Source organism: Pteropus medius, unplaced genomic scaffold (genome assembly GCF_902729225.1).
Source record: "Pteropus medius unplaced genomic scaffold, Ma_sr-lr_union100, whole genome shotgun sequence".
NCBI lineage: Eukaryota > Metazoa > Chordata > Mammalia > Chiroptera > Pteropodidae > Pteropus > Pteropus medius.
In genome coordinates, this window is record NW_024349802.1 from 14,951,321 (window position 1) to 14,977,770 (window position 26,450).

General features: G+C 43.4%; 1 protein-coding gene across 2 annotated transcripts in view; it reads left to right on the plus strand.

Annotated features, from left to right (window-relative positions):
* The window catches only part of SH3RF2 (SH3 domain containing ring finger 2), a 108,488-nt gene that overhangs the window by 54,206 nt on the left and 27,832 nt on the right, over positions 1-26,450 (plus strand). For both annotated transcript variants that reach the window (XM_039836450.1, XM_039836449.1), the window contains exons 6-7: positions 24,132-24,223; positions 25,517-25,687. In XM_039836450.1, coding sequence (XP_039692384.1) covers positions 24,132-24,223; positions 25,517-25,687 — 263 coding nt within the window. The remainder of the gene's footprint in view (positions 1-24,131; positions 24,224-25,516; positions 25,688-26,450) is intronic.

Genomic DNA, 26,450 nt, shown 5'->3' on the forward strand with positions numbered 1-26,450 from the left:
CAGATGGAAAATTGAATAAATGATAAGTTCTCCTGCTTCATTTTTCTCTGACATCCTTGAGAGCTGTGGTTGGGTTCAGCTTATCAAATTCCCCTTACCTCATCCCAGTACCCCACACAGGGCCTAGTCCCTGTAGCTGAAGTGCTCCGTAAATCAAGGAATCAAGACTTTTGAGTTAAACATCTAGGCAGATGGTGATGATGTAGACTTAGACCGAGGGAGTAATAGTTTCCTAAAGATCATGGCTCAGTGTAACTCTTTCAACCAATAAGCATTTGTTCAGTTCTTAAAATGTACTGGTAACCACAGTGAATATTGGTGATTCTACTACCAAAATAAGAACAGCAATAATAAACTCAAATGTTTATTGAAACTAATAAGATAGGTAGGTAGAAGATAGATAGATAGATAGATAGATAGATAGATAGATAGATAGATAGATAATCTTCTGAGAGCAAAGCCCTTTTTTTTGTTGTTGCCAGTCTCCTGAGTCCTGACCTCCATCCTGTAATACGGTAAGAGCCTTTGTAGGGGAAGTATTATCACCACTTTACAGTGAGGTAATTAAGTCCCCCAGAGAAAAACGATTTGTCCAAAGTTCATGTAATTAGTAAAAAGTGAGATTCTGGATTCACCCTAGAATTTTCTGATTCTAGAGCATAAGCACTGTCCCTACACTACGCCATAACAGAGACCTCACCAGGCAGCATTGCTGTCAGTGTGCTTCATCTCGGACGTCTGTAGCCTCCCTTTTCTTGGGATCTTCACCGGACTCCCTTTAGACTCCGAGGCCTTCCAGCGGTCTCTTCCCCACCCACCCCTCAGTAAAGACTTTGTCCTAGGTCTTTTGCACCTCAAGAAGATTTTCATTTGCTATTACTTAGTTCCTTTATAAACTACCAACTGTGTCCAAGCATTGCTACATTGGCATCGAAGGCACCAAGAGTAAGCTCTTGCTCTTGGGGAACTTACAGTCTCGCAGGGCTACAGAAAGGAAACTCTAGTGGAGCTAGGGCTTCCCCAAGTGGAATGAGAACCCTGATGGCACCCATGCTGACTTGGGTGGTGTAGAGACTTGGAAGTTAATGACACAGAACCATAGAATGAGAAAGTTACTCCCTTTCCAATACTCCCCAAGCCCCTTAATGATATCCAGAAGGTCTCAGTTTGGTTCTAGTCTATCTTTAACACCTCTCTCCCCATTGCTGATCTCCATCTCTCAGGAAGGGAGAGCAAGGCATCAGGCTCAGAGCTTTGGGCAAGATGTTGCTCATCTCTGAGTTGAATAACACTGTATGCTTCTTATTATTTATTTGAATATTTTAATGTTAGTCCTTTCTGTGACTGTGGAGTAAAACATCCAGGAAAAATTTTTAGGGAAGAGTCTCTTTCAAGCATGCCCACCTCCCCACCCCCCAACTAGAAGGAAGGGGCTCGAAGAAGTAGGGAGTCAGTTTTCTGAAAACACCTCTGAAGTCATCCCAGAGAAATAGCCCCTTCCTCGTCCGTGGGTTGTCCTTCGAGTCTTAGACACCGAAGGGTAGCGATTGCCACTTTCTCATAAAGAGAAGCCTGAGCAAGGACTTTCGTTTTCCTGTTGTCGTTGTGTCTTTTCACCTGTGGGAAACCACCTGACACATCTGGGGAGAGAGTCAGGAAACAACCTCAAAGGCGAACTTTGGACTTAAAAACAACTGTACTTGAAAACAATTCAGAATTAGGCCTGAAGACACTGGGTAGGTTCCGTGGGAAACTGGTGGAGGAGGTGAAGTAGGAGCACGGAACCAGCGCAGGAGGCCTTTGGGGGAGTCCCGGAGGTCATCTCCAGGTCTGCCTTAGAAGGCATGAAAAGGGATGCCGTAGAACGAGAAAGATTATCAATTGCATGGGGTACGAGTTAAAAAGAAGTCCTTCATCAATGCCTCTTAAGGGGAAATCCCAATATCCAGGCCCACCCTGGCAATCCTCAAATTGACTTGTTCGTGGTGTGGAGCCTTCTTGCCGCTGTCTCACGCTCACAGAACAATGAGGCACTTGGTTTTGTCTAACACTGGGCTTCCTAAGAGGCCCTGCTCCCTCAATATACCCCCCCAGGGAACTCGGCCTCTTTCTCCCCTCCCTGCCCCACTGCCAATGCCCCAACCCTGCTCCTTCAGGTTGCCCCTCCCCCTGTATCCCAGATCCAGGCTAGTGGACCTGCTATACGACTTGGAAAGCCTGTCTCCATTCCAGAGTTCTTCCTTTTCCTCATGGCCTGCATCCAGTGAGTCAGCGAGCTCATTCTGCCACCCAAATAGTTCTTACTTCTGTCCATTCCATCCCACTGCCTCGGTTTTTCTCTTCCTCTCTTGCCTAGACTGTTGCTTCGGCCTCCTCCCTGGTCTCCCGCAACCTTGCTCAGTCACTGCACCTCGCCATCCCTCCCCCTCACCCCCATCCATTCTTCCAATTATGGCCTTCATTAGGATCTCTCAAAAATTTGTTCCATTGCTTCTCTTCTCCAAACCACCAATGGTTCCCTAAAGCCCTCAGCAGCAGTTATCCTGTTGTTGATTGAGTGGCCCCTAAAAGCCAGAAACCATAATAAATGATTCACAAACATTATGACTATACTCACAGCCATTTGGAGCAGGCATTGGTGTGCCCATTTTACCAAAGAGGAAAACTTTGGGACGGGAAGATTAGGTAACTCGCCCAAAGTCTCAAAGCTAGAAACAGACCCAGGATTTGAGGAGAGACCTGTGCTTTCTGCCCTAAAAAAAGTTTAAGCATTCTAGACCCTCCATGATGTGGCTACAGTCCGCCTTCCAGCACCCTCACTAACCCCCTCCCCACACACACATTCACAAACACAAAAGTTGCAGTGATCTACTCAGCATTTCTAAGCACAGTGTATACTAGGCCACCTTTTTGCTTTTTGTCCTTGTACCCAGCATACTGCCTGCATTACTATGGGCAATGGACAAATGTTTGTGGAATAAATAAAAGCTGTTCCTCTAGGAATTTATTTTTGATGCATTCGCCTGTCATGATCATATCCATACCGCAAAGCCCTGTATGCATGCGTACCATTTCTCCAAGGAGGCTCTTGCCTCTCCTCCCTGCAGAATTACTCTCTCTCCTGTGTTCACAGCATATAGTTTATACTCTTGTTCTTTGTATTATAAATACTGTGCATATATCTTACCACCTTGCTCACTAGATTGAAAACTTCTTAAGGGCAGGATGGTATTTTATTCATTTATGTTGCTGTTGACTTTCCAAAACCCCAATAAAAGTTTCTAATAATGTATTTTACCTCAAGAATCAAAAACAAAGACAGCCACCTCCAACTTAAATAATTACCAATCCCTCTTCCCTCTTCTGATTATCCGGAAAACAGAAGAAATGAGACAGAGAGAAGGCAGGTCACAGAAGTCAGTGTAAGGAATGCGATTCCCTTCCCCCTCCTCAGCCCTCCCTCCATCGCATCCCCTCCATCGCATCCCAGGGAGATAATGACAAATCCCAGCGTCCTTCCTGTGCTCCTGGGGAGATGAGCCGTCGTGCACCTTGGGGAATTCTGAGGTCTATAAAGCTGGCTCTCCTTTCGATTCTATATTTGAAATATTCTGAATAAAGTGATTTCTTTATTCACTTTATTCAAGTTCAAAGAGTTTTAACCATAAGTCTAGGTCCTCTCCCAGGTGTCCTTTCGTTTCTATCTTTCACAGGCGTCTCCCAACCCAACTTTATAGTGCTCAGGATCTCCATGAGAGATGGTTTCTATCTACCAAGTATTGAGATTTCTTTTTTCCTTCGGACACACTCTCAGTCCAATTTATGGTTAAAAATCTCAGCTAATCCTCCTTCTAAGGAAGTTTACAGAAATAAATTTATCCTATACTTATATTCTTATGTTGATAGCTCCCAATAAAAATTTCTTTCATCTTAATAATTTTCACTCAACAAATCCCTCCTCATAAATGATATCGTCAGAGCACTCTTGAACTGACTGGAGTGGTTTCAAGGAGCTGTGGGTAGAAAACTGGGGCGGTTCTATTAAATGGACACCTGTCCCCTCAAAATGTCCCGTTCCTTGTCATCATTGTCTGCCTCAAAGTGCCTTCTATAGGGCCTAATAGATGCTTGAAATATGTTTGTTAAATTTTCAAGAGTGTACCCCTTGGATGGAGACAGTCCCTTAAACTGTTCTTATAAATTATCAGTCAATGCCTCTGCAGGAGATCGCTGGCAGGACATCTTTTGACGCAGGGTAGGACCAAAGGGCCTCTGCCCCCACCCTCACCCCTACCCCACCCCACACCCCCACCCTTGCTCTGTGAGATCCCTCCAACACGCCTCCTGGCCCGGGTAAAGACCTGTCCTGAGCCACTTAGAGAAGCAGTGCTGTGTACAGGAGAAAACACTCCATCCTTAGACCCGGACACCTCTTCCGCATTTTAATGGTGACTTCAGATGAGTCAGAAGCACTCTGAGCTTCGGTTTCCAACAAAAAATAGGAATAACCCCTACCTCACAAGATTGTCGGGAAGATCGAAAGATGTAAAGTAGAGGTAAAGTGCTTGGCTACCACTTTTTTTATTGTTGTTAATTATTAAAAATTTTAGCAGTCAAAATTTCTTAACAGTTGCTAGGTTTCTCTTCAGTCAATTTTATGTACATTTTTTGAGCTTTTGATAATGGAAAATGTCATACATATATAAAAATTGAAAGAAGAGTATAATGAGCTCTCATGTACACATCACTCAGTCTCAGCAATTATCCACTCCTATTTCAGTGATATCCCCACTCACGAACCTGCTCCCCAACTGGGTTATTTTAAAGCAAAGACCAGCCATCACATCAGTTCATCTATACACATTTCAGTCAGGATCTCTTTAAATATTTCAGTAAGTATTTCAAGAGTTTAACATAACCAGGATTCCATTATTCCACATTAAAAATGGACAGTAATTTCTTAAACTCATTACATATTCAGCCAATGTGCAAATGTCCATATTTGCCTTATAATCATTTTGTTTTTTAATAGTTGATTTGTTTAAGTGGCATCCGAATGAAGTAACACCTTGCATCGTGTTAGTGTCTCTTAGATTTATTTTATTCTCAGGTGCCCCCTGCCCCTTGTCTTTTGCCATGTACACGTTAAAGAAGCCAAGTCATTTGTCTTGTCGAATTTTCCACATTCTGTATGTTGCCGATTTCATCTTTGCAGTGTTGTTTAACACGTTCCTCTCTCTCCAATGCTTTCTGTAAACTGATAGATCTCAAGGCTTAATCAGCCTTAGGCTTGTTTTTTTTTTTTGGCAAGAATATCTCACAGACAGAGCTGGGTACTTCTTTTTTGTTTTTTGTTTTGTTTAATGTACAATTCAGTGGCTTTTCGTATATTCAGAGTTGTGCATCCATCACCACAGTCAATTTTAAACATTTTCGTTATTCCAAGAAGAAACTTCTCAGCCATCACCTCCCCAAGCCTCTTATTTTCCTTTACCCCCACCACCCACCCCGACTCCAGCCCTCGGCAACAGTAATTTACTTTCTGTCTTTGTAGATTTACCTATTGTGTGCATTTCATATAAGTGGACTCATACATTTGGTCCTTTGTGGCTGGGATCTTTCACTTAGCTTAATATTTCAAGTTTCTTCTGTGTTGTAGCATGTATCAGTGCTTCATTCTTTCTCAATGGTTGAATAACATTCCAATGTATGAATATCAGTTAATGTACATCTGGGTTTTTTTTTTTACTTTTGGGCTATTATAAACAATGCTGCTATGAATATTTGTGTACAAGATTTTTTGTGCACATCTGTTTTCATATGGGTTTATACCTAGGAGTGGAATTACTAGATCACATGGTAACTGTTTAACCGTTTGAGGAACTGCCAACTGTTTTCCAAAGTGATTGCACCATTTTACATCACTGTCAACAGTATATGAGTGCTCCAATTTCTCCACATCTTCACCAACACCCGTTTTATTATCTGCCTTTCTTATAATAGCCATTCTAGTGGATATGAAGTGGTATCGCTTGTGGTTTCGATTTTCATTTCCTTGATGGCTAATGATGTTAAAGAGCTACTCATGTGTTTATTGGACATGTGTTCTTTGAAGAACTGTCTATTCATACCCTTTGTCTATTTCTTAATTTGATTATTCATCTTCTTATTATTGAGTTATAACTGTTCTTTACATATTCCAGATGCAAGTTCCTTATCAAAGATATGACTTACAAAAAATTTCTCTCATTCTACGGATTGCCTTATTTTCTTGGTGGTATCCTTTGAAGCACAACAATTTTTAATCATAATGATGTCCAGTTTATCTACTCTTTCTTTGTTGCTTGTGCTTTTGGTGTCATATCTAAGAAACCATTGCCTAATCCAAGTTCACAATGACTTACCCCTGTGTTTTCTTCTAAGAGTTTTATAGTTCTAATACATTTGGGTATACGAAGGATTTAGAGTTAATTTTTATACATGTCATGAGATAGGGGTCCAAATTCATTCTTTTATATGTGAAGGGATGCCTCTTGTTTTGTGTTAAAATTGTTTCAGATTCAGGTGCTGTCAGCCTTCTCCATTCATTATAAGCTTCCCCATCAGCATTTTATCTAATGATTTGAGGTACCATTCATGAACATTATTTCATTTGGGGTTGAAATGGTGACATTCCAAATCTGTCATTCCTCCTCCAATTGTTCTATAAGATTGACTGCTACCTTCTGAGAGCTGATCATGTGTAAGACACTCTACTATGAGTTTTACCTAAATTATCTCATAATGATTTCAAAACCTGTACATCATTAGCCCTCAGCATATGCAGAGGAACCCAAAGTTCATGCCTCAACCACTACATCTTCTCTCTGTTTCACTCTCTCTCCCCCTCTTACTTGCTCCTGGGCATTCCCCAAGCTCAAAGACAGGACTCATTTCTCACCACCTTCTCGCCTGGCACCGAACTGCTGCCCCTTTTTCCACTAGCCACTGCCAGCTGGGCGAATCTTCCCCTGCCTATCTGTGCCAGTCTCCTTGTTTATATCCTTATCACTGCCTGCAGGCTAGCCTCAGCGGCCTGGCCCCTTCTGCCATGTGTTCACTCTCCTGCCTCTCCTGAGGCCTGCTTCCCATACCTAGGCTCAGACCAGGAGTAAAAGGCCAGAGTTTGTTCAGTCTGGAGAAGAAAGGGCTTCGGTGTGTAGGGATGGATGATGACTTTATTTTTCCCAACTTGAGTTTATGTACTGTTTTTGTGTTCCTGTGTCTAGAAGAGGAAAGGGACATAAATCATAACATGAAGGATTTCGAGAGGTACAAGGGGAAATCTCTCCTATCACATGGATTATGAGAAGCGAAGTACCGAAAATGCTGAAGGAGCCTGTGGGAACTGTTGTTGGGTTTTGGTTTGCTTTTTATTTTTCCCTGTAGAGAAAAGCAGCTTGGTATAAAATAAAAAGGCTTTGAGTCGGGCAAAGCTTATTGCCATGGTTTTGCCACCTAATAACTGACACCGAACTAAATACTTTACCCTGCTGAGCCTCAGTGTCCTCATCTGCAAAATGGGTAGTACCTCCCATGCATGGCCTTTGCAAGGATTAGCCGTAACTCAGGAAGCTGTAGCCATTGCTATTACCTTCTTTCATCCAATCAGAGCCTTTAGAATATATTGTCATTAGTGTGACTGAAAAGAATCCCTGACTTAAGGCAGGAAATGAGCCACACATCTTCCAAAATCTAGATGACTCTTCCCACCTGAATTCCCTAAGGTGTGTTTTTCACAACTACTAGCAGATACAAGGATGATCTTGTCTCATTTTATCTATATATAAGAAAACTGGCAGAGATTTCCATAGCGGACTCAAGGTCTTCCCCGCAAAAAATAAATAAACGAACGGCAATTTAAGACAGAACTAAGCGTCTCTATCATTTAATGCCTCATCTTTGAGCCATATAGTCCCAGGCTGTGGTAGCCATTATTAGCACAAATCAGGAGCCATCATCCCCTGGTGTTCCATCAGGTCACCAGCAGGCCCAAGAGAATCTGATGTGAGTGTTCCTATCCATTAGCTGCATGGCCCTGAGCAAGGCATTTTGCCACATCAGGTCCCAGTTTTCTAGGTGGAATGATAAAATTGATCTGGCAGAGAATTATCTTGCTTAATTAGTTAACGGCACAGGATCACACCAGGAAAAGCTGTTCCTATTATTCAGCTAATGCTGGTCACTGTTGTGATTCCTCCTGCTCAAGCATATATCCACACAAGACACCTATTTCCTTTCTGGCTACTGCAAAGATTTCTGAGTCTCAGCAGGTGTCAGGTAAAGTTCTCTGAGGCAGAAAGCTTTTTAGCAAAGAGTTTCTCAGCCAGGCAGTGTAGTAAGTAAGTATGGACTTTGGGGTCAGCCAACTCTGGGATGGAACTCTCACTCTGCCTCTTACTGAGCAGTAAGTATAACAGTGGGCAAGTTACGTAATGTCTCCAGGCCTCAGTTTTTCCATCTGTAAAAGGGAACTGATGATGATAATTTTTTTTTGAACCTCATAGCATTGCTGTGGGGATAAAACAAGGCAATGCATGTACATGAAAAAGGCTTTGAGTTGGGCAAAGCTTCTTGTCCAGGGTTGGGCAGTGGTAAATCGCTCGATAACTGTTCACTCTGTTATTAACGCGGGTCAAGTCAGGAAGCTCTAACTGTCCCCCACGCCCCTGCTCCAGGCCTGGCATGTGCAAACAGGCCTTGCTGAGAATGGCATTCACCAGCCGCATGCTTCAGAAGGAACATCTGTCGGAGTCTGCCTTGGAGTGCAGAAGCTTCCAAAAGCCCCTTTGCTTCCTTGTTAAGCAGTGACAATTCCGGAAGTAGAGAAGGAGTGTGACTTTTGGCTTGTGTCTAGGGGGCACCTGGGATAATTGCTCCTGCTCAGTTCAGACCCTCAGCTGAAATCCCCAGGGGAACCCATGGGGGGAAAGCCAAGAACATCTGTAGGAAAAAAGACTTTGGACAAAGGAGGAGACCAGAGCGGAGACTGAGTCAGGGCCATTTGTCCACCATTTTCTATATGTACCTTTCAGCTTTTTTTCTGTGAGCCCCATCCTCACCTGGAATAGAGGGTCCTGGCTGCCCAAGCCCTTCACAGTTCCTCACTGAAGCAGCCAACAAAGAATTGCTGCGTGCCCCCATGTACCAGGCCCCCATTTACCAGGCACAGGTGACAGTGCACAAAACAGACATGGTCCCTATGCCCATGGACCCTCTAGGCTCACAGGGAAGACAAATACTAAACAAAGTATTATAAGTTCTTGATTGCAAGATTAGGAGTGTGCAGAGAGCTGTGAGGTTGAAGGATGGAGAGTATGATCAGCGAGGGAGGGCCTACCTCACCTGGAGGAAGTGATCTTCAGGTAGAGACCTGAAGGACAGCAGAAGTCAGCCAGGTGAAAAAAGGAGGTGAAATATGGCCCTGCATGCACCTCTCCTCGGCCTTGGCAACCCAGTTCCTTTATTCCAAAGTCATCTCAGAAAACGCCAGTACTCCTGGTGCACTGTGACTCCTGCAGTACCCGGATGCCCAGCCCTGCCCAAGCTCCCTGAGGTCCTCTGGGGAAAAGCCTTTCTGGTTTCTGGTGACCAAAGCAGACTCAGTAATTAACTCTGCTGCTCAGCTTGCTTCCTCGATTCAGCATTTCTCCAATGAGAGGTTAAGCTTTACATCATCATTTTGCCCAATTAATCCTGGCAGGTGAGCCACTCAGGGGACCCAGCCCTGCCCGGGTGAAAAAGGGAGCAAGCCCAGCCTGAACCTCAGATATTTTAGCACAGGCTCTTCAGCTCCTGGATCCAGAAGCAGGAATAATTGATATTCAAGGACACTGGGGCCAGCAACACACACACACACACACACACACACTCTCCCTCCCTCTCTCTTCCTGCCCCCCGCCCTTTCTCTCAGAATTCAGCAAGAAGGAAAAACAAGAGAAGCAAAATAAATTAGAAAGGCAAGAGAAAGAAAAGAGGCATGTACAGGACAGCATTTGGGGACAAGGAGGGTAGTATGGAGAAACATGTAGGGCATGGACATTCCTTAATACACAGGAACTTTGGCCTTGTGTGTCAACCTTGCAAGGCTTCGATATCCTCATCTTAAAATGGGAAAACTAATAGCATCTTTCACAGAAACCTGTTAGGGAATTGAATTAGATATTCACATACAGAAAGATTTCTCAACCTCAGCACTCTTGACATTTTGGGCCAGATAACCCTTCGTTGTGGGGGCCTGTCCTGTGCATCACGGTGCATTTAGCAGCATCCCTGGCCCCCGCCCACTCGATGCTTGTAGCACCCACCACTCAGCTGTGGTAACAAAAAATGTCTCGAGACATTGTCAGATGTCTCCCCCAGAGTCAAAATTGGCCCCAGCCGGAAACCACTGACGTGCAGGACATAGCACAAGGCCTGGCACAGAGTACATGCAGAATAGATGGCAACTAATGTGAGGCCTGTGCAAGGCAAATGCCCTTTCTGAATAGCCATAGTAGACCCTTCTTTCCGAATACAAGCCAAAAATGTAAGGGCTATGGAGAAACCTGGAATTTTCCACAGATGAGACAGGTAGACTTGCCAGAGCCATCACTGGACATGTGCAAACAGAGATTAATGTGCCCCTAGCTAAAGAAGTTGAAGAGATCTGTATGTTGAGTAGATTGTTGGAACAAGTCCACTTTCCACTCCACTCAGCTTGATGGGAAAGAAACTAATTTTATGGCAGGATAGCAGGTGCCAGGTCCTGCTTACACCCTGCCTCTGCAGGGATGCGAATGGGTGTTATTATTTCCATTTTAGATGGAAGAACTGAGACTCAGAGAGGCTAAGTAACTAGCTCAAAGTTACTCAGCAAGTGTATTTCAGGGTTTGGATCAGAACCTGGGTCTGCCTTCCAAACCCGTACTCTTTCCTTACCCAAGCGGTGGGAGTGGGCTTTTCACGTGCTGACTTGACTTTCCACAGCAAGAATTTAGGAATGATTACAGGGCAGCAGCCAGGCTTGGTGGGAAGAACAAGGGGATTGGCAATATCTGTCGTGGACCCACGAGTAGGAAATGGGCCATGAGTTTGCCGTCCACATACAGGCCCGTAATCCAAGATGTAGTGATTCTCTATCATTACAGCTGGCATTTTCTGGAGCCTATGTGGGCTGTGGATATACCTGGGTTTATTCAGCAAATAAACTACTATGCTGTGTGCTTTCTCAGGGCATGGGCTGAAAATCAGGTCTCTCCATAAGGTTTCTCCACGAGGGTTTCTACAGAGGGCATAAGAGGGGCACGTTCTTAACAAATAGTTCCCATAGAAAAGCGAAACGGGGGCCCCTACCACAACCCATTGTTAGTGCTTCGAGAATTTTATTTTTGGTGAGTAACAATGTTCTCCAAAAAGAAAAGAAAACCAATTTTAAAGGAAATGGGCCATTTTTGTTCTTGGGGGCGGGAGTGGGGAATGTTTATTGTATATCAAAGCACAAGCTTTGGGAACTACAATCTCCTTCCTTCTCCTTCTCTTCCCACTGCAAGACAATCAAGCGCTGGTGGAAAATTGCACAATGAGAGACATAATAAAACCTGCTTACATATGCAAAGAACATTGAGAACACCGATCTGTCTGTTGGGTTAAGGAAGGCGTCCTTTCTCACAGCTGAGACTGAGACAACACCGAGGACACAGAGGGCAAAGTTAGAAATGTGAACAGAACACATCGGTCCCGCTCACCGGGCTCGGCTCAAGCCGCCCAGCTGAGCCCTTGCGCCTTGCCTGATGCCCTTGTCTTGACCTGAGCCAGAAATGATTAGAGAAGGCTCGTGGCCTTCATGGCCCTGTTTGTAAACATGATACATCTACCACGTGCCTGTCATCCATTCATTCAGCAAAGATTTACTGAGTTCCTACAAATATTTACTATCTGACCCTTTAAGGATAGAGTAACTGGTGCCCTCTCACCCCTCAGGGGTTAATCCCAGCTGAGTCTGGCATGGAGAAGTGTTTGGTAAATGGCAGGTGAATGTGTGAGTGAAGAAGCAGTGAAACCCAGTGAATGTATTAGGGTATATGTGTCAATAAACATAAAAAAGAGACCGAATAATATATGAATGAATAAGTGAGAAATTTGATGAAAGACATAAATGAGTATATAAGTGAGGGAATTCTTATAAGAATAAGAAGTAAAGAAATAAGTATGTATGTGATTTACAGGTGGGTGAGTGAGCGAGTAAATGCAGGCTATGGGGTCTCTGCAAATGTCACATAACAAGGATAAAAGGTGTCGCTGCCAAGTTCTGCTAATCTCATCATTTTGCCTTGCTTGCTCATGCCCTCCCTGCCAGCCGTGGGGATTTTGAGCTTAACCAATGCCCTCCCTTGCTGAGGGTGTGCCCGTGCTTTAGTGCTTTAGCATCTGGGGTTCTGTCAGAAGGACAAAAACACCTGCACCCCTGGGCTTGAGGCCAGGCAACCTGCCTCCGAGACTGCGGCTTCCGACGTATGGAAAAAATATACCTTCAGCTGATGTGTCCTCAGCCCCATCCCTTACGCACTCACTATAGGACCGACTTCTAAAACCGAGTGCCCCACAGAGGCACACTTTCCAGGTGCAAGGGATAGGTAACATGTCAGTTTTGGATGAAGTTCACGGCCAAGGTCATCCTAGCCAGAATCGAAAACACCCTAAGACAAGTCCTACAGTTATCCTTTTCCTTTATAGTGCATATTTGATTAGTCTGCTTCCTTGCTTTTTGTTTTGTGATTGTTGTTTCGTCCTTCTCCCTCACTAGAATATAAGCTCCATGGGGACAGAGGCAGGCACATGGAAATCTCAATAAATATTTGTTAAAAACGAATGAAACATAGTCTGGAAAGCAAGTCAAATAAACCAACCACTTGAACTAGCTACCAAGACACGAATCCCTCTCCCAGTGGTGGACCTGACCTGACTCTGCCTCCAAGTCCCACACGTGACCTGCAGCACACCACCGTCCCTCCTCGAAACCCCGGGGATCAAATTAGACTCTATCTTCAAGGACCCTTCCAGCTCTCACATTCTAACATTCTAAAGTCAAGGGGGAGGGGCCTTTGGATTTTTCAAGATTCATATAGTGAATACTAACCTGAGTCCCATCGCTATTATGTAAGACACAGCCATTTTAATCTGGCCTAAGATGGGGTAAAGTGATACTGGGTGTGGTGACATCTCTGTTTTGACTAACGGCCATCTGAGCATCATGTGTGACTATCCAGATGCTGTTACGCCTGTCCTTCGGGCTCTGCCAAGCTTCTGCACAGAGCCCAAGCCCAGCCTGACATCTTGCCACCTATGCCTTATGAAAGCCATAAAAGTGTGCCATAAAATCCCCATGACAGAAGTGACTGGGAAACAGATCTCTTCTCAGACATCTTTGCAGGGTTCCCAGAAACTGGGCAAACTCTTCCTGACTCAGCCCAGCAAATGAGGTACAGAGAACTGGAGGGGGCTTGTCTGAGGGTTCCAGCCTTCACTGACTCCAGCCCTTACAGCCAGCACCACTTAGTCCTACCTCCAAAATGCACACATGCCTTGCACACTGTAGGGAGCTCCAAGAGGGCTGCCTCTGATGTCAGGATGTTTAGGTTTGATTCCCAGCTCTGCTTACTTCGTGGCTGTATGGCCTTGGGAAAATTACTATAGTATGTTTCTTGCCTTGACTTTCTCATCTGTAAAATGAGAATAATGAGAATAGTATTCAGCCCTTTGGTTTCTTGTGAAGTTTACATGAGGTGATAAAGTGCTTAGGAATGGGTGGCCCTTGGCAAATGTTCTGTAAGTACTAGTTCCTGTGGTGGCTCTGATTTCCAAACTTTGTTTTGATTTTCCCCCATCTTATCTCAGTGAGCTTATAAATTCCTAAAGGGCAGGGATTATGCCTTCTTTTCAACCCTACCCTTACATGGCCCCACCTAGGGCCTGGAACACTCAGAACAGGTGCTGTTTGGAGAGGATTGGACATTCCCAAATAGTTATTCTCCAGATGCTACAGGAGGTCTGCTAGTCAAAACCCATGGGCACTGACCCATAGCCTTCTTTTGAGAACAATGACACCCAGGTTTTGAGGGAAACCATTGGTTGGGAAAAGAGGCTGAGTCAGGGAACATCAAGAAAAGGTTAAGAACCAGTAAAACTTCCACTTAAAAATATACTTCAGTTGTTTGGTATTAAATTCTTGATACCAGCAGAAGAGAGAATTGGGAGAAGGACAGTTTCTTCACACCTGTCCCAAATGGTTAAAACAATGACCTCCTGAAAGCAGACTCAACAAACATTTATCGAGAATTTAGGTACTGTTTTAAAGGCTACGAATAATAAATTTACAGTTGTTCTAGAAAGGGACCAAAATTAGGGATCCCTTCCTTCTTAATGCAGGTCCATGCTTTCATTCCTTTTTAGCGCAAGGAGATGAAAATATGACACCTGGAAACAGATTGAAAAGTTTTGCTCTCCCTTTATTTCCTATCAAAAGCGGTGCCCTGAAATGTGAGATGCATCAATTGTGCAAACAGCCTGAGGCGCCAAGTTTGTGTGGTTCGCTCAGTGAAGGGAGAAGACAGCAGAGGGCTGTGTCCAAGGGCAGTCAGACCTTTTCAGGCACCACAGGCTGGGCCTCTTGGGCAGGGATTGTGACCTTGGGTGGCAGCCAATCAAAACTATTTTAATATAATTTGAGACAGTAAGGGACAAGCTTCTCCTGATTTCTGCAGAATCTTAGAAATCCAACAAGCACGCTATCTGGAAAGAGACTTTAAGTACTGGCTTTGGAAATGTCACATGTCCTTTTCGCTCACCAGAGATCCCTAAACCTGACTCTAGAAAGGATACACGGATCTTGGTGGACTTTGCGGCCATGTCCTATCAATCCCATGAGAAGGAAAAAATGTTACATGACCAACCACGTCAGAGGTCTCAGCCTCCGTGTGCGGTGTTTTCCCAAGGGTCTCCTATAATAATAACTCAGAAGAGGAATGCAGACTTGCCAATAAAAAAGGTACCGGGCGTTGTTTCAGTGTACCACGAGGGCTCCAGATCCTATGGTTGCTAAGGTGGTAAATCCTTCATTTGTCAAGGGGGTAATTAACTCAAAGGAAGCAAAAACAACTGCTTTGATAATGTGGCAGGGTGGTGACCACCAACAAACACATGGCAAGAAGGTAACTTTCAAAGACGCCAGTTGATTTCTGGGCTCACTAAATTCTTCAGAAGGGATTTCAAATGATTTCTGGGCTCACTAAATTCTTCAGAAGGGTTTTTTTTTAAATTTCCTTTCCTTTCAGTCCTCCTTCAATTTGCTTCTCCGGCTATCTCTCCCAAAATGAGACCTGTAGACCTGTAAAAAATTGACGAGTCCTTAGAGACAAACCTATTAAACCCTACCCAAGCCAGGTGAAGGAATTTAGGACCAGGTAGATTAAATAACTTGCCCAGGGTTACATGGTGGGAGAACAGCAAAGCAGAGAGCCATGCCAAGGAAAATTTGAATTCAGAACCAAAGTGCCTAACGTTTATGCCGTGTTGTCTCTTGACTGGTTTCGGTCTGCTGTTTTCCCCATCCAACTCTCCCCGTGAGTCTGTTGTCTTTAGTTCAGGAAATATCTGTCAGTCCCACTCTCTCCACCATAAAGAAGCTACTTTCTAAGGTCGTAAAGTCATCGTAGTCTGTATCAGAGGTGGGTAGAGCATGGAAATTTCTAGATGTTCAGAGACGGCTCATCGTTGGGATGCTCCTGTCTGGAAAATGTAAGGGAAGGAGTGTGATGTACAAAGGTTTCTCACGGTCTGCACTGTCCTGGTGAGCAGTGGCCTTTGTCACTGATCCCCAGGACCTAGAATGGTGATCAGTACCTAGTAGGTGTGTAACAAGCATCTTCTATGAATAAAGACCAGGAGGACCCACAGCAGACTTAAGAGGAACTTTGCTTGTTTAAATTTTATGGCCTTTAATGAGGCCTAGTGAGAGGATTTAATTATAATTATGGCCAAATGGTTACTTCTTCAAGTGGACTGTTATGACTAGGAGGGCAAAGGTTGTAATTAAAGTTTCGGTATTTCACAAACCACTAACAGTAGGCCCATCACCCCATCAGACTCTGCTTTGGTGTTGAAATCCTGCCTTGAAGACAGCAGGCTGTTTGAGCTCAGGAAAGCATGAGGCAGAAAATGGAACAGAAGGTGGCAATGCCAGGGACACTCTGTCCCCAACCAAAAGACCCAGCTTAGGGAAGAGGATTTTTGTCTTTAGGGTTTGAGGTAAAGGTTGCATTTTCTGCTTTCTCCCAAAAAGCCAATGCAGAGCACAGCTCTAGCCAGACCTTTGCTGGAAGCCTCAGGATACATGGTAATAGCCCAATTCGGTGTCAGAAAAGAGACTCCTAAATATATGTCTCCCACACATAGGGTCAATCACCCATCTCTGGGTCCTTCTCAAAAGGAATCTGGACTATTGTGGCTGCCCCTTGTGTCTTAAAAAGTGAATCTTTCCTTCTTAAATCCAGTCCCCTGAGAAAGTCGTATCACCTGTCTCTTCTTATACATCTGCCTTGTATGTCTGCCATCCCATATTAGTAATGATGGTAACTATCTTTAGGGTACTTCATGTGAGGCAGACATGCAAAGTACTTCACAAGCATGTTCTGATTGATTCTCACAAGAATCCTATGAGGTAGCTCATAGGATTATCGCCCCCTTTTATAGATGAAGAAACCAAGGCTCAGAGGAACTAAGTCTGAGCCACACACAGCCTGCAGATTGCAGGGCCAAAACCCAAACCTAATTCAGATGATCCCAAAAGTCCATTCTCTTAGCCACAGCTGCATAGTGTCTCAAGTTGTTACAGAAATCCACCTAATCAGTGACCGTCCCCATGGGATCCTCCTTGAGTAAAGAAGTGGGTCTCTGGGGTTCTCGAAGGACTTGAACTGGCAGTATGGGGGTCCCTCTGTTGGCTAGAGTTTTCCAAGCCTCTATGCAGCTATTCCAAGTACCAACTTTTCTCCCCAGCAGAGGCCATCAGTCAAATAAAGAAATCAGGAATTTATCCTCAACAGACAGGGTTAGTAAAAAAAAAAAAAAAAAAAATTTCATCTGGTAAACAGATCTTGGCAACCCTTCAGAATAATACTGTCACTATTAGAGAAATCGAATCAGTAATTTAGAATTTTCCTAAAAGGAAACCCCAGACACAGACAGGTTTACAGGTGAGTTCTCTCACACTTTCAAGGAGGGGATACTTCCACTTTTTATAGACACTTTCAGAGAATAGAAGAAAATGTTCCCCAGCTCATTCATGACACTGAGATAGTCTTAATATCAAAACCAGGGAAAACAACAACATAAAACAGAAAAATTTGAGTTCTTCCTCACTCATGAACATAGATGCAAAACCCTCATGTAATATATATATACATACACACACACACACGTGCACCCACCCACCCACACACACACACACAAACCAAACCCAAGAATATATGAAAATAGAATACATCATGATTCAGTGGGTTTTCCCCGAAATTGAAAGGTCAGTTTAACATTACAAAATTAATTGGTGTAATTTATTAAATTAACGGGTTAAAGGAGAAAAACCAAGTTATCTTTTCAATAGATATAGAAAAAGTGATAAAAGTCTATATCCGTCCATTATACTTTTTAAATCTTAGCAAACTACAAATAAAAAGGAATGTTAACATGATAAATGACATCTATATAAAATCGACATCAACATCATACTTGATGAAATGTTGAAGGCATTCCCTTTAAGATTAAGAAAAAGAACAAGACTGCTTCTTATGAGAAAGTTAATTGTATTTCTATACTCTAAAAAGTTAGAAAAATTATTTTTTAAAATACCTTTTATGACAGCAACTAAATTCTTTAAATCCCTGGGAATAAATCCTGCAAAAGACATATAAACCCTTTGTGAAGAAAAATCTACAAAACTTTATTAAAATACATTTAAAAAGACTGATAAATTAAGAATTATGTCATGCTCTTGGATAGGAAGACTTAATATCTTAAAGATCCCAAGTTTATCTATAAATTCAAATTCCAGTGGGTTGTTTGTTTGTTTGGAACTCAAAAGGTGATTCAAAAATTTAAACAGGAGAACAAAAACTCAAAGCCAAGATACTTCTAAAGAAGAAGATAATGGAATTTGGTTGGGGTGAAGAGTAGGATCTACCCTATCAGATAATCGGATTTTATTTATAAAGCTATAGTATTAAGATGGCATGAATTTAGCATAGAGATTCTAGTAAAACAACAGAACATACTAGAGAACCCAGAAATAGACACAGCATGAAGACTTGATTTATGACAGAATGAGCTTTGAAGATCAGAAAGAAAGGATGAACTATGGTGTTGAGCTAATTGAGTATCCATGTGGAAAAAAGATGAAATTGGATTCCTCCCTTGTCAAAAATCAATTCCAGGTGGATTAAAGACTTAAATGTGAAAGGCAAAACTATAAAGCTTTCAGAAGACAATATAGAAGTACATCTTTATGACCTTGAGATTAAAAAAAAATTGTGTTCAAAAATTTTTCTGTGTTTAAGATTCCTATAAGGGAATATATTATAAATTTGACTATTAAAATAAGTTCGGTTCATCAAAAGACACCACAAAGTAAAAACACAAGCTACGAATGATTCATATCCAAAATATTAGAACTCTCTAACTTAATAAGAAAATAATAAATACCCAGTTGGAGTGAAAAATAGAAAAAGGACATGAACAGGCATTTCATATAAGAAACAAGAATGGCTCATAAACTTTAGAAAAGAAACTCAAGCTCATTCATACTCAGAGGAATTAATTTGAAACCACGGTGAGATATCATTTTACATCCGTTATAGGCAGGTATTAGAAAGCTGGACATTACCACATGCTGGCAAAATCGTGAGTTAAGAGGAATTATCATTTGCTGCTGATGGAAGTGTAAAGTGTTACAGCTACACTGGGAAAAAGTTTGTTGTTACCTTATAAAACTAAGCAGGCTCACACCCTGTGGCCTGTTAATTCTACTTGTAGATGTATATCCTGGAACATCTTTTGCACGTGTGCACAGGGGACATATACCGGAAAGTTCACAGCAACATCATTTATAACAGTCCCAAACTGAAAATCACCCAAATGACACATAAATGAGAGAATGGTTAAATGGTGGTATATGCGTACAATGAAATATGAGACAGCAGTGAAAATTAGCCGCACATACACACAAAAACTTAATGTTGAGCAAAAGATGCAAGTCACAGAATAAATGTGAATCCATTCATACTGTGTTCAAAAACTAGCAAATCTAAACAACATATTGCTTAGAGATATATTTCAAGGTACTAAAAATTACACAGAAAACCATTGGAAAAATTAACACAAATTTCAGCATTGTAGTTACCTCTGGGGGGTGGGAAGAGATCTGATTATAGAGGAACATGCAGAGGGCCTCTAAGTACAACATTCAATTTCTATTTTTATTCTGTTTCTTGAGTTAGGTGAGACGTATACAGGTGTGAGCTTTGTTATTCTTCTTTAAATGACACGAAATTATGTATGCTTATTTGTATGCATAATGTATTTATAATTTAAATTTTTAATTACAAAGGCAGTAACAGAGCAAGAGTGGGGGGTGAGATGTGTGCAATGGTCAGGAGTGACAGGAACAGTGAGGCCCCTGTTGGCTCCCGGGAATACTGAGACGCAGGACCACAACGGGCCCCTCTGGAGTAGTTCACAGGCTACTGAGGAAGGCAATCACCCCAAGTCCCCCAAGTTGCTGAAAGGCATGAGCCCTAGAGGATATAGCTGTCTGCCACAGCAGGGACCAGGAGGGGGAGAGCAAACTCACATTTTTAAAAGCTGAGGATTTTTCCCTCCAGAAGAGAAGAGTAGGATTACTGGTTCCCATTCCCCACCGTATTCTTGGGTCCTGCTCTCAGCCCAAGACATTGCAGGGCTGTTGCATAAAAGGAGGTGCTCCCTCCAGCCCATCTCCACACAGCAGCTAATCTCTTTGCAGATCAGAATGAGAAATATTTCTGAGCCCTTACAATGTGCTAAACAATTTACGTGGATTATGTTATTTAATCCTGATAACAGCTCCATGAGAGAGATACCATCATCGCCCCACTGTACAGGTGAGGAAATGGAGGAACCCCCCGGAATTCTGTCACTCTCCCAAGATCACGAATCCTGGTAAATGCCAGAGCCACATGCCTAAGTAGGAAGCTAGACCCCCTCTCCAGACTCCTGAGGAGGAGGCGCATTCTCTATGCTGGTGTGGCTGCTGGGGAGGGCGCAAGGGCCAGCGGAATGTTCTAACAGCCCTGTGCCAGGCTCCATGCCACCTTCCTCCCTCACTTAATTAACGCCTCAAGACCTGAAAACGCCCAGAGGCCACACAGCTGTGGATTTTTCTGTTAACCGATACAGACTTCTTTTAAATGAGTCATTTCCTTCAAAAAGAAGGAAAAAATGTTTTTATATTGTAACAGAAATACCCACCTCCACCTTCAAATACACAAACCCACTCTCTGCTCCTGCTCAGGCCCCTGAACACTGTGCCGGGAAGTACCAATTGCTGGAGGATCTCGCATCTGGTCTCAAACCTCTTGTGGCACAGGGACCTGAGGTCACAATTGATTTTAGGGAACCACTCACCAGGCTCTCTCTCAGGAATGCTTGGGCTCCGTCTTTGATCCAGTGACAGGAACAGACTTGCCTCCTTTTCAAAAGTTGGCCATCTGTGTAGTTGTCTTCATTCACTGGTTGGGGCCTTCATTTCTGTCCTGTTCTGTCTTTCTTCTTCCCTGCCAGTTTCTCCTCTCTCTGTCTTTGTCTCTCTTTTCCAGTATTCCGGTCATGCATTCATTCATTCATTTTTGTTTTCACCTTATTTATCGAGCTTCTGTCTGATCCATAGGTTTCCACTCTTGACTTGTTCCTATTCTGGTGGGTCCCCTAACATGAGGGTCACTTGCTAGCTGCCCATCGTTCAGCTGAGCCCTCCCTATACTTTTTCGTGACCATTCCAGAGCTTGGACTGGGTCAAGCTAAGGTCGCTTGGATGTTTCCTGCCAACTAGATAATATATTCATGTTTTAACAGCTTTTTTAAGCCATAGTTACATACAATAAAGTTTACCAATCTTAAATATACAGTTTAATGACTTTTGACACATGTATAAAGGTGTGTATTGACTACCCAAATCAAGATGTAGAACATTTCCATCACTCCAAAAAGTTTTCTTGTGCCCGTGGCAAAATCCCCTTTCCCCACCCCCGGCTCTTGGCAATCCTTAATCTGTCTTCTGTCCCTATAGTTTTGACTTTTTTTTTTTAGGAATGTCATATGAATGGCATCATAGACTATGTAGCCTTGTGTGTCTTGCTTCTATTATTTAGGATGACAAGATTCATCCGTGTCGTTGCGTGTATTGCTTAGACGTATGCCACTGTTGTTATTCTACAATTTGCTTATTCACCAGCTGATCGGCATTTGGGTTGTTTCCAGTTTGGAGCTAAATGAATAAAGCTGCTATGAACATTCGTGCACAAGTCCTTGTATGGACATGTTTTCATTTTTCTTAGATAAATACTTGTGAGTAGGATTGCTGAGTAGTGTGGTAAGTGTATATTTAACTTAATTTTTAAAAATTGCCAACTTGTTTTCCAATGTGGTGGAAACTTTTACATTCCTCCCAGCAGTATATAGAGTTCTAGTTGCTCCACATTCTCACCAACACTTGGTATGGTCAGTCTTTTTAATTTTAGCCAATATCATAGGTTTATAGTGGTATCTCACAGTAGTTTTTAATTTGTATTTTTTTAATAATTGTTGATGTTGAGAATTTTTTTATGTACTTATTGGCCACTCAATATATCTTCTTTTGTGGTATCTTTTGCCCATTTCTTATTGGGTTGTTTATCTTCTTCTGAAGGGTTGTGAGAGCTTTTCCAATCTTTTCTTAATCTCCCTTTTCTTTTTCCTTCCTCTCTCTTTCTCCCCTCATGCCTCTGTCCCAGTTTCGGACTCTCTCACCCACTTTCCCCCTCTCTCTCTTCCACCTTTGCCTCCTTCTTCTTCCTTGTCCACTTGTGTTCTTCCTTCCCCTCCAGGACACCTCAAAACCTGAGAATCTGGCCTCCCTTCCCATTGCATATTAGAAAGAACGCTATCTCAAGCCCATCGATTTCAGTCGTAGCCAGGTTCCATGCTTGAAATAGGGAGAACTATCCCCTCCTCTGATGAAGCTAGAGAAGCAAAAAGGCAGAGCCTGGTATAATGGAGGGATGGCTTTGCGTTCTAGTATCTTCCTACTGCCTACTGCCTAAAGATTAATAGTGTTTATGGATAGAAGGGCTTTTTACTCAACCATAACATTGGAAAGTCACGGGTGTTAAGTGAAATTCATTCTGTTTCATCAGTGGTCCATCGGTCTCCACAAACATAAGATTAGTTGTTTGCATAACAGGCACTCCCTTGGCACAGCTCCTAAGCCCAGTAGGGATTTGCCTTACCCAGTCACAGGGAAGGAGACGCCTAGCCCAAAGCCAGCTTCTTTTCATCTCTGTTTGAGGGAACTGGTGTGACAATATTTCATTGCAAAGCTCAGAACACTTCTCTCAGTGTTAGAGAGCCTTGGATGTGTGACCATGGAATGCTCTTTTTAAATAAGAGCTTTACTGAGATATAATTCACATACCATACAATTCACCCATTTAAGGTATACATTTCAGTGGTTTCTAATATATTCACAGATATGTGCAACTATTACTACCACAATTTTATATTCCATCACCTCCAACAGAAACTCTCCACCTTTTAACTATCACATGTACAGCCATATATACATATAATTACACAGTATATGTGTATGTCAATTCATATACCCACATGTATGAACATAATCAGATAACAATAGACCAACGGCATCATACATCCACATACGATTGTCATGGGTTCCGAACAAACATACACACTTACACAGAGAGCCAGAAACACATGCACTCAGTAATGCATTCACACAAACAGTAGTTGTACCCACGAAGACACTGTCCTAAAAAGGCACACATATATAGTTACCATTACTTATGGGTGGATAACTGAAGACAGATTGAATGTTATTTACTCTGGATAAGTTTTCATTAGTCCCTGGTGTAGTGGGTAGGAAAATCTTTTCATTCATTCATTCTTTAACAAGCGACAACAACATATTGAGCACATAAAAAAGACAGTGACAAACAAGGGATTGTCCCTACCCTCCTGAACTTAGAGTCTAATGAGGGGGTGGTCAGTAAATAAACAAGGAAATAATCACAGTTTATGTGCCAACAAGGAAATAAGCGAGGTAGCATGATAGATAATAGGCAGAGTCCCAGGACGGTAGACAGTTTCCAAGAGCTGTTAGCATCGTTGCTTCCTCTTTCATCCTGGAGAAGTGAAAGGGATTCAGATTCACCTTCTATAAGTCACTGGATACTCCAGCATGTGTGTGTTGCGGGGAGGGGTGGTGCTCAGGACCTAGACTACCTGGCTTTACATTTTGTCTCATACTGGTCGAGTGACCTTTCTCTCAGTTTCTCATCTAACAATGGGGATAAGGATAGCACCTTTAATAAGGATTAAATTACTTGTAAAGCACTTAAAACAAGTGTTAAGTCTCAATCGATATTAGCAGTTGGATCATATTCCAAGAGTAAGTTTTCACAGAGGGAGGGGAGAGCACTGGGAGGAGCGCGGGGTGGGGAGGGGGCCGCGGGGCACAGACCGAGGAGTCTGGCAGTGGCCCGTTGACTGTAAATCGATGGGCCTTCGTCCTCTGCCACATCTGAGTAGCCTTTTGGAATGCAGCTTTGACATGCCACCTCATCAGGACATAAACCTATCTGTCCTTGCCTTGTTCTGCCCACAGCCACAAACCACAGAAACAACACACAGTGGGTGGCACTGGGCATGGCTCTTTGTTTTCAGCTGCATCAGGACTTTCCATAGCAGCTCTGCTGTGGGCCTGGCGTGTGATGTTCACTGGTTCCTCTTGGCTGTCTTTTCTGTCCGAATAGGTCAACACTTATCACCCCATGCCTGCCTCCTCAGGACATTCCACGGCCATCGTCAGTCTGCCCGGCTCCCAGCAACATCTCCCAGCTAACATGTGAGTAAAACACTCAGTCTCCCACCCCTGATTCTGGCACGGAGGGGTCATCTTTGCCATCCCTTTGCCATTGAGCATCACCACTCCCAAACCATTCCCTCCAGAGAGAAAGCAGCTCCCCTTCCTTTATAACTACCAAGGGAATACTGGTAAAAACAACAACAACAACAAAAAAACACAAATTAGCAAACCATGTCATCCTAGCTCATTACTTTACAAAAGTAGAAAGAAATTGAAAGATGATATACTAAAACATTGTTGGGAGATTGAGTATTGAGCAATCTCTATTGTCTTCCTTTAGATTCAAAATGTTGGGTTATAAATAGATGTTGCTTTAGTAATCAGTATAGCATTTAAAGGGAGAAAAAAAACTTCCAGATGAGAACACTCCTCACCAGCCCCTTGATAAAACGTTCCAATGTCTCAGTCCTTAGAATCGAGGACTCCTAATGTCTCGCTTGAGAGCCATGTACTGGTGACCTCTGGATCTAACATGCCAAAGTGGGCTGTTTTTAATGCCTTTATTCAGCCAGGCATTCTCACTGCCACAGCCTCACTACTCTCTAGTGTCTTCACCCCCAACTCATACCTGGATGTGACCTACTTACCCCTCTATGGACTTCACAGTAGCAAGTCCCTGCTCGTACCCAAAGACGTTTTTGCCATATTAAACCCATTCCCTTCCATCCCACCATGCAGCCAGTAGTCCACTGTGTACCAAAGAATTAAAATTAAACCTGTCTGCCCCCTCCCAATGTCCACTTCCCTGCCTACGTTAAGGTGGCTCCTCAGGCCATTCCAAGAAGTCAAATGGGTCTCAAGTCTCAGGAGAGGGAATGGCTCAGAGAGGCTTCCAGCTGACCTCCCATTTCCCTGATTCTTGCCGGCTGTGCCCGTTTTCTTAGGTCGTACTCTAATCAGGGCGAGGCTGCGTCCTTGGTAGAGCTATTGCATCTGGGGTTGAAACCAGGTTCTGCCACTAATTCCTGGTCACCATCTCCTTTCTCTATTCTAGGCCAGTTTCCCCATTGTCAAAATGCCGATGTGGCCTAAATTAGAGATTTTCAGCTGTGAGACACTCGATGGAGAGGGCAGGGATCTGGGCCCCTCCTCTACTATTTCAGCCGGATTCTGCCACCTTTATCTGCCTTACGAATTAAAGTTTTAGTTTTCAAAGGTTGATATTGCTGTCCACAGTGTCGAAGCATCCATCTCCCTTCGCCCTTCTCTGCTTCCCGCCCTCCCTTAGGTGTGGATGCCCTCATCCTTCACCAGTTCCCTATGTCCCCCCAGGTTTGTAGCCCTGCACTCCTACTCAGCCCATGGACCTGATGAGCTGGACCTGCAGAAGGGAGAAGGCATCAGGGTCCTGGGGAAATACCAGGACGGCTGGCTCAAGGGCGTCTCCTTGGTTACCGGGCGAGTCGGCATCTTCCCCAACAACTATGTCATCCCCATTTTCAGGTACGTCCCCTCCAATCTCAGGCATTAGAGTGTCGGGTCATCTAGGCCAGGGGCCATTTCAGAATGTGGGCCAAGAAACTGCTTTTGCCCTAGCTCCCTCCTAACACTTTTTTTTAATAGCAAAAATAATTCTCTTTCTCACAGCTCTTCAATTTACAAGCACTTTTGCATTTTTTAGCTCATTGGCTACACCCAAGAATCCTGTAGGTTGTTATTATTTTACAGATGAAGACACTGATGTACGGATTTGAGCAAACTGCCCAAAAACTAGATTTCAGGTTTTCTGTACAAATCCCCAAATCCCACTTCACATCTGCCACTGCGACACTTCATCTAGTGGCAGAATAGGGAAATGTGGTCAGATGAGCACCCAGAGCTCCTCAAGAAACATCTTAGGACGCTGGGCCATTGGCAGAGTTTCCATGAACTCAGACCACTCCCTGCCCACCCACACCCCAGGTCGAATACCAGTTACCCTGTGCGTCTTCTTCCCAAATGGCTTTTCCCAACCCTTTTCATTCCCTGGCAAACCTATTCATTTCACTGGCTCGCAGTTTGTCTGGCTACCTCATACCACAACTGCAGTGCACACAAACCCCAAACTACCCATGACTCCTCCCACCTCCACCCCACCACCCAGGCAGAGCCTGTTACAAGGCGGCAGGGCCATCACCACACGTCAGCTTCTGTCTTTATGACATACCAGAGAGTCATAACTCCAAGGAAAGTGATGATCCCATTGTACTCTGTAATATGTGTCCTA